Source organism: Podarcis muralis, chromosome 2 (genome assembly GCF_964188315.1).
Source record: "Podarcis muralis chromosome 2, rPodMur119.hap1.1, whole genome shotgun sequence".
In the NCBI taxonomy this organism is placed as follows: Eukaryota; Metazoa; Chordata; class Lepidosauria; order Squamata; family Lacertidae; genus Podarcis; species Podarcis muralis.
In genome coordinates this window covers 25,273,339-25,282,334 of record NC_135656.1, presented here as the reverse complement: position 1 = coordinate 25,282,334, position 8,996 = coordinate 25,273,339, and the positions used below count along the sequence as shown (strand labels likewise).

The window sequence follows — 8,996 nt, the reverse complement described above, 5'->3', positions numbered from 1 at the left end:
ACTGGCCTCATCAAAAGTTCAGATTCCCTAGCATCACCAGTCACTTTGTCTGACAGAGAGCTTTGAAACTAACAAGTTCAACACTGAGGATTTCCCCCTTTTCTGTTTCTGTTTTGCGTTTTTGTTGTTGTTGTTTTTTTTAAAAAAAGGATATATAAAAGAGAAAAAAACAAATACTACACTGCGACAAAAAATAATTACAATTTGTGTTCATGTAGTTAGCAGCAACATTAAAAAAATAGTAAGGCCGTCTCTTGCCTTTGTTATGCCATTAAAAACATTCTTGTTCCCAAGAGAGAAGCATTTTGGGAGACAGAGAGAGAAAAATAGACGACAAACAATACCACTCAACCAAAGCTTGCCTGCAAGTTCAAGTTTTGTAAAAAATATATATACATAATTTATTCTACAACATATATGTGCTTTCTAGTCAAGCACAGACATAGTGCTTCATGTTCCAATTCACGCTTTTGCTGTACCTCCCATGAAGACAGCGTTTTGAAAACCAGCCTAGCAGGACTTTTTGGCCTGCATGCCTATCTCTGTTTGACAGTACCGTCATCTGAAAAACTGTTTGCGGCCACTCCTGCATGTAGCCTGCCCGTTATTGACAGATATATTTTAACCAGAGCGGAAAACATTTCCATCAGTCATATTTCAGATTCCCGCCTTAAAGGCCTAGGCTCTAGGGGGACACCAGCTTGGCTGTGGGGCTCCATCTCTGGCTGTGTGTCTGTACTCGTGCTCTCGGGCACTCCATTGTCACTATCTTCTTCCTCTTTGCCCGTGAGGGCTACTTCGTTCTCGTAGCAAAATGAGTTTGCATTAGAGAGGATATATTTCTTTTCCGCTAAGTCTCTGGCACTACAGAGGGGTGTGTTCGGCACTTCGTACGTTTTGTGGAACCTAGAATAATCCACTTTGTAGTAGTTCTTCTCTTCGAACAGTACAGGCTCATAACGGTGGCCCCAGAGGATTTCGTTTGCCAGATAGGAGCTACGGCACTGGGTAGTCATGGCAGTAGCTTCCACCATGCCTTCTAATATTACTACAATTTCAAAGTCTGTGTTGTCCAGATCTTGCTTACTTAAGTCATACAGTGGGCTCTCTTCATCTATTTCGTGGACAATTGTAATAGGCGACACCAAAAATATACGGTCTATCCCGCTGTCAAACCCGACGTTGATGTCAATTTGGTCTAGCGGGATGTATTCTCCTTCAGTGGTGATTCGGGATTTGAGGAGCTGGGCTCTCACGTGAGCTTCCACCAAGTGGCTTTTGCGTAGATTCCCAACCCGCCACATCAAGCACAGCTTTCCATCCCTCATAGCTATCACCGCATTGTCGCTGAAGATGAGAGTTTCGTTCCTCTTCTTCGGCTTGGCCATCTTAGCCATCACAGCACCAATGATGAAGGCATCAATGATGCAGCCGACTATCGATTGGAAAACCACCATAAAGACTGCAATGGGACACTCGTCCGTGACGCACCTAAAGCCGTAGCCAATCGTCGTCTGCGTTTCAATGGAGAAAAGGAAGGCCGCAGTGAAGCTGCGAACTTCAGAGACACAGAGTCCTTCCTTTTTATCGAGGTCCCCGTGCAATAAGGCAATCAACCAAAACACACAACCAAAAAACAGCCAGGAGAGGATGAAAGCCAGGCAGAAGATGAGCAACATCCACCTCCAGCGGATGTCTACGCAGGTGGTAAAGATGTCTGCTAGGTACCGCTGTCCTTTCTCTCCCACGTTTATGAACTGAACGTTGCAGTGGCCATCTTTCTTGACGAACCGGCTCCTGCACTGCTGCCTGGTGTGTACCTTGCTCTTGCCATTCCCAAAGCCATTGGCAACAGCCATGGTGGCCAGCTTCATGCCGTCCTCTTCCGAGGAAACTATGCTGTAGCGGTTGGTTCGCACGCTGCCCATCGCTTCCGCTGTGGACTGAGGTGCTTCTGCTTTAGAAAACAGTCTGAGTTTCTGCAGAACCCTTTGGAGAAACAGTTTTGAATGCTCTCGGGGAACACACTCAGAGGAAAAAGAGAGAGAAGCCGGGGCCTCTGTCAGATCTTGACTGCGCCAAGGAGCCTTCCGATCGTCGCGGCCAACTTAGCAGCCAATCATCTGCCACAAGGAGACATGGCCTGTCATAAAAGAGAGAGAGAAAGTTGTGTCAGCAACTGTTGGGATCGCATTTCTATTTTTCTGCCCCCACGTGATCTTGTACGGATCCCGCTCCCAGCTTCGTTCGTTCCAGAGGACATCATCTTGTTCAGTGGCAACTCAGCATAGCCACAGGAAATCACACAGCTAATCTTAAAAGAAAGCATCACCTAATAGCTCGAGTTTTTATATGCAGAATCATAGCATAGGAAGCTACCATGAGGGTCATCTAGTCCAACCCCCTGCAGCGAAGGAATGTTTTGCCCAACGTGAGATTATGAGACTCATGCTCTACCGCCTGGGCGATCCCAGTAGATTCGGCCGATATAGGATGACAACTTCAGCCAAAGATGGTATAATGAATTTAATCTAACACAGTATGCAATGAGCAGAAACACATTTTTGCCAGGGTCAGGGAGTGTCTCATTTAGTTACTCTACAAAAATAAGGAAACAAAGTAACACTCCTTAAACTGTCCAGCATTTTGCTATTGGGGCTCACTTGTCCAATTCTGGTCTCTGGCTGCATAAAACCTTTCTTAAGGGTATAAAGGGGACTCACTTTAAACTCTAGTATTACACTGCCACCAGTCTGAATTGCCAATAGCCTGGTATCTTGTTGATTAGTTTTAAGCCATCCATTTTGAGATTCCTAGATCTGAGAATCATTGATGTGATTTATACCAGTTTTAACATAAGATAGTGGTGCAGCAATAAAACTGCTAGCACATTTGCAAAGCTAAGCAGGGTCCGGTATGGTTTCAATATTGGATGGGGAACTGTGTGCATTGCAGGGCCTATCTGACCCTTGAGGTCTCTTCCAACTCGATATTTCTATAATGCATTTGAATCCAATCCAAGTTTACCCTTTTGCAGTATTTGACATCCCTCCTCTTATTAAATGAAAGTTGATTGGAAACTAAGCACTGAATTTTGTTTTCATTTTTTTCCAGAATTCAGTCCGCAAAGCCATATGTTGCTAGTGAATCTAAAGCAGCTTGATGCTAGACAATGACATAGTGATCATTGCAAGATAGTAGTAGAGCAAATATACAGAAACAAACCTCATGGAACTGTGAGTGAGATCCAGGTTCACCTTTATTGCGGGGGATCAGTATGGTGCTTGTGTTTTGTTTTGTTTTGTTTTGTTTTGTTTTGTTTTGTTTTGTTTTGTTTTGTTTTAACTAATAAATTAAGCAAGCACAGGTTGGGACCTAAAACAAAATATGGCTGAACCAAAATATACAGACCAACATTCAACATGCATGCAATTTCCAAGGGCATTTAATATAGTAGTGAAACAATGGCCCTGATCCTGCTCTACTCATTCCCAACTAGTCATGTCTATGATGATGCATGTTCTTATCCCACGCAGCCAATCGGATGCTAATCTGCCTATGCATTTCAAAGCCTGCTTCCTTGTCTAGATCTCTTTTGTTGCATCCATCCATTTTGCTGCCATCTAAATTTCTGCAGCTCAACTGCCTGAACAGTGTGGTTGGAACTTCGTGAATTTGCTATGTGAAGGAGCTGCCATATAGTCAGGACTGGCTCCTGTCCCTATGTGTTTGTTTGCTGCTGGGGTTTGTTTTTAAAAAATCTAACCCAGAATGCTGCTTGTTTATTTGAAAAGAGGCTTGCTGTAAGGCACGTGTGCATAAGACTGCAGCCATGAAGTCTTAACCACCTCAAGCATATTCAGTCAGAAGTATGGGCCACTGGATTCACAATCCTAACCATGTTTACTCAGAAGTAAAACATATTAAAAGGGGATCAGGTAAGTAGGTCTAGGATTGCAGACTTACTCCCTAATGGTTAGGACTATAACTGTAGAGATGTTTCCATTTCTTTTTGCGACTCCTCGTAAGATCAATTTAAGATGCAGCAGGTGACACAACAGTAGTCTTGCTGACATTTTACTCTTAAAATGAAGAGGAGCACTTGCTTTGCATCATACGAAATTTGATGCACATCCTCAGTGGGTCAAAACCACAGGTCATCCCACAGCAAAATTTCAAACTCAGACAAACATCAAATAACACTTAAAAGTCTAGAATAGCAATTCAAATATAGAAGATTTTTCATAGGTCAAGTGCCTCTCAAAGCATGGCTCCAGATGATGCTATATAAACTTTTGTCTAATTCTCCAGGTCACAGCTGCATAAGGTAACCTTATATGTTAGGTACTTTCCCAGATAACAGAAAGCAGATCTTCCGATAATAATTACAGATGGAAAGTCTAGGCTAGATGTAGGATAGGTCTGTCCCTGGGTGCTGAATGCAGTATGTAATGGGTGACATCTTCTTGAAATTAGTCAAACTTATTATTATGCTACGTATTTTGGCAGCTTTCAACAATCAAGGGTTATTCAAATGTGCACTAGTTTTCTAGTTAATTTATACCTGTCTGATCATTCGTTTGCAAGGCAAAAGTTCAATTTTTCCAGCAACTAATGTTTTGTTTTTTAGTTAAACAATAGCTCAGCCAATATCTAACCCCTTAGGCAAAACTACTTTCAGTGTTCAATTTGCACTATTTTACTGTTGATGTATAAACGTAGTCTAGACTATCAGTTTAAGAAAGAATCAGCTTTCTGTTTATACACAAACAAAAACAGTTAACTGAAAGATAGCTTTATTGGTCTGCAGATTATTCCATGTCAGAAACCACATCCTATTATTATTATTATTATTATTATTATTATTATTATTATTATCATCATGCTGCATGCCCATGTTCAAATTACATTTGTAGGCATGCTGTTTGGGCTGATCTTTTTCTCAGATTTAAAGGAGGAAAACAAGCCAGTTTAAGGGAGGGGAGAGAGAGAGAGAGACTGAAAGAAGGTCTACATGAGACTTTGGAAAACTACCTTGACCTTTGGCCATTTGATCAAATTCCAAGCATCACTCCAACGTAATACCAGCTTCCTATGAAATGCCTGCTCAAATTAGAACCCTAGAAATAACACCAAGTACCTATTACTGGCAGATTTCCACTACCAGCAATAGTAATTGTTCCATATGTTGTACATTTGCATGGTATTATTAGCTAATAGAGTTTCACCACTACGGGCACTCTGCCTCTGGAAGCAAACCCTTTATGTGCAGGTTGGCTAAAATAATTCTTAAACAAAGAGCCTGGGGTTATAACTCTTTCAAGTGTTTATAGACTAGAAGTTCATCATGCAACAAAACTTTGGCATACCACACACAACACTTATTACAGCCTTTATAGGATAACCACCCTCTCTTTTAACAACACAAATTGCCCACTTCTGCTCCCACTGTAACTAGGATACAAACAGGGAGCAGGCAGAGGGACAGGTTAACCTTCACAATGAATCACCAGACAAGGTTGACAATGGCACATTAGTAGTTGCAGAAATCTCATGTCCACAAAGTGAATGGCAAAATTCCTGCTATTTATCCAAGCAGAATCAGGTTCTGGGGATGTTTAGAAAAACAGTGCAAGCATCTAACGCACACATGAATTTTGTGGGAACCACAGAGACAACAGAACTGATACAGCAGCAGCAGACCTACAGCACAGATGTAGAATTTGGACAGGACAAGGATCAGGCCCTGTGGAATGCTTTATGAGCATATAGCCCCAGCATTAATAGGGTAGTGGCAAAGTCTCAGAAAATTCTGAACTCTCCCTCCCTTTCAGCTGTCCAACACACGCACACACACACACACACCTTCCTTCGGAAATGAAGACACCACTCACTGTCCGAAGAGAATGCCCAACATCATTTCTGATGGTGCACTTTCTTCTCCTAGCCACAATTTACCAAACCCATGTTACCAACACCTGCTCTATTCCTATACAACAAGTTCACAGTACTGAGAGGTGGGTAAAAGTCTGCAGGCTTTTCTCCCCTTCCAAGCTGTTGCTACTTCTCTTGCCTACCAGCAGTCTTCCCACACTCTACTTGAAGAAAAGAGGGGGGAGGGAAGTAAGCTGACTGTGAACCCACATGCTAGAGAGCTCCAGAGCTGGCTCCTCCAAAACCCTAAATAGAATTGGGATCAGAATCTTTCAGAATGAAGCTTCAAGTCCAATGCCACTGCTAAGGTTATTAAACCACTGCTGTATACAGTAGTAACTCGGGTTAATAACTTAATTTGTTCTTAACCTGAAACTGTTCTTAACCTGAGGTACCACTTTAGCTAAGAGGGCCTCCCACTGCCACCGCTGTGCGATTTCTGTTCTCATCCTGAGCAAAGTTCTTAACCCGAGGCACTGTTTCTGGATTAGCGGAGTCTGTAACCTGAAGCATTCCGTAACCTGAAGCATCTGTAACCCGAGGCACCACCGTATTGAGCTAGCCTCATGCAACCTGAACATACCCCATAAATAAGTTCAATGCATTACATTTACTCTCCACTGCCTCTGTAGATGTGTTCTGCATGTATGTGTTGACAGATGGAGAGAGTCGGGGGATTTCCCCCCTACTTCCACCCGAAATAATGGGCTCTGAATCTGAGCAAACTGTGTCTGGGAGGAAGCTTTGGAGCACAAGCAGCCTTCTGAATTTAAACACATTCACGCTTGTTTGAAAATTGCAATGATGAAATAGGTGAGAAGCATTCTTAAAAAGAAAAAGAAAAATCAGCACTCTCAGGCTGCTCAGGGTTGAGCGAACAGGGGGAGAGAAATAGTTAATGAGCAAGCAGCAGTTATTCCCCAGTTGTCGCTGCACACCTCTGCTGAGGCTGTTCAAGGCACATGTTGCTAAGTGAACCTAACTACTACCTTCCTGTGCCCTGAGTAAACAGAATGGCTGTGAGCTAGAGCTCAAATCAATAATCAGAGCAATGCCCTCCTCTTCAAGTGGTTCAGGAGTCTATTCTGCCTTCCCCTTACTGGCAGTCTATTAATATATTCTCAGCTTAATTTTTACATTTTTTATTGTTAAGGCACCACAATGCACAGGACTGCCCCTCCAATACCTCACTGAGACAGAGGACCAAAACAATGAGGGTGGTTTTAAACAACAATGCCAACAACAAGAAGAAAGTTTGTAGAAGGAAGTGTGTGAGGGGAAAGGGGGAAGGCTGAGAGCCTTTTGATCCCAGATCCTGCTTGTTTGGAGAAGATGGCAAGATATTTCTAGATGATGACAAACTAACAACAAATGGCCAGAGTCATCACCAAGGGGGGGGGGGTGTCGTTGGCAAGCTGCTTAAGATGGAAAAAGAAAGGAATGCAGAAAAAAGGTAAGGGGCAGAATATAGAAATTTTGCACAGTGAGAGAACGAAAGAATCTGGGAAGCGGAAGTATTGGGAGGGGGGAGAAGAGTGATAAGGAAAAGGTTTTCCTCACAATAGTTTTTTCAGCTGCAGAAGCTGCTTCAAGCTCTAAACATTCCTGCTACAGCACAAACTATTTTCAGATGGCAACGTCTGTAACAGGCTACAGCAGAGCCAAAATGATTTGTTCTTTATTTATTTCTTATATTTTGCCCGGGGAGGGGGGAACCCTGATGAATCAAGCTAAAGTGATGCAATCTCTCCCCAAACGTAAGACATGCTGATCTTTTCTTTCGATGCTTTTGGCATGGAATAATACCAAGATTTAAAAAAATTAAAATAAAATAAGAGGGGTGGGGTACAAACAATCCACAAGTTGCTTCGGAGCACCTTGGGAAAAGGTCGACATGTGGTATTTTAGGCTGTTTTGAAATATGTTTCAGAGCTTCAGGAGGACCTAAGAGGTCTTGATGCTGTGACCTATTCCTGAGTCACAGCATAGTTGCAAACCAGAAGCAAAAAAAGGAAATAGCAAAAATAATCCAGAGCTCAGCAGAGCTGGCAGCATTTTTTTTCTGCTAAACTCCATCCAAAACAGTCCATTGCAAAGGCAATTAGATGCAGTGAAAGTTAAGAGCACAGAAGAACCGACAGCAATTGCGGACAAATCTACCTGCAACAATTTTAGCAGCTACTGAATCTGGTACCTGAAAGCAAGTTTATAAAATGTTTCCATTTGTGGACCTCCGGGGAAATCTCCCTGCTGCAAGCAAGCAACAAACCATTTCTTACTTCTTTCTTTCAAGACCCTCAAGCCTATCGATCTGTGGGGGCTATAGGGTTACATTCTGACTCAAAAGAGCAACAGTTCGCAATATTCCTCTCGACTGAGAGGTTCCAAGCCACCCCGCTTCCCGAAGGTCAAAAAAGAGAGAGAAAGAGAAAGGCTTCCTTACCTGTCGGTGGATTTTAAGCTAGGCAAAAATTATATTGTTAAAAAGGGTGTTAGATCCAGAGGTGAGCAAAAAACGGAAAACCATCCCCAAGCTCTCCCTAGCCTCAGCCTGCCGCTGGCAAGTGATACAACGGAATAAGCTACTGCCTCTCTTTTGAGCGCTGCCCATGTGATTTTTAATACCGGCTCGCCAGTCTCCGCCCACGGGGGCCTCCTCGGACCAATGAGCGCCGGGGGGCGGGGCCGGGAGCGCCTGGGGCTCCGGGGCCGCGGCTCCGCTCAGGCAGTAGGAGAGAGGGGAGCGGAGGCGACGGAGCTGCTCCCCGGGACTGCCATCCGCTTGCGCCCAGCTCCTCGTCCAGCAGCTCCGGAGCCCTGCTGCGGCTCGGAGGGAATTGAAACGCGGGTGGGTGGGAAAGGGGTTGCAGGAGGACCGACCCTGGGGGAAGTGCGCGTTCCAGCCCCGGTTTGCTTACTACGGGGCGGGTGGGAAAGGGGTAGCTGGCTGGTAGGGAGAGGGATTGTCCCGCTGCGCCCTCGGAGTATTTCTGGCCCTGCGGGAGGAGCCGTGGAGCGGCCGGTGGCGGTGGATGGACGCGTGGCGGGACGTGGGAGAGGCC

The 8,996-nt window shown here is 44.1% G+C and overlaps 1 protein-coding gene across 1 annotated transcript; it reads right to left on the bottom strand.

The window, feature by feature from the left end:
• Positions 1-365: 365 nt before the first annotated feature.
• Positions 366-8,536, bottom strand: KCNJ2 (potassium inwardly rectifying channel subfamily J member 2). Its single transcript, XM_028713787.2, has 2 exons — positions 8,378-8,536; positions 366-2,143 (listed from the first exon to the last, which is right to left on the bottom strand). Exon 2 carries the CDS (start codon positions 1,926-1,928, stop codon positions 651-653), a length of 1,278 nt encoding a protein of 425 aa, XP_028569620.2. The 5' UTR covers positions 1,929-2,143; positions 8,378-8,536; the 3' UTR covers positions 366-650.
• Between the last annotated feature and the right edge of the window lie 460 nt (positions 8,537-8,996).

Coding starts and splice junctions, on each gene's coding strand:
- KCNJ2 (XM_028713787.2), bottom strand. CDS start 1,928: ATGGGCAGCGTGCGAACCAACCGCTACAGCATAGTTTCCTCGGAAGAG.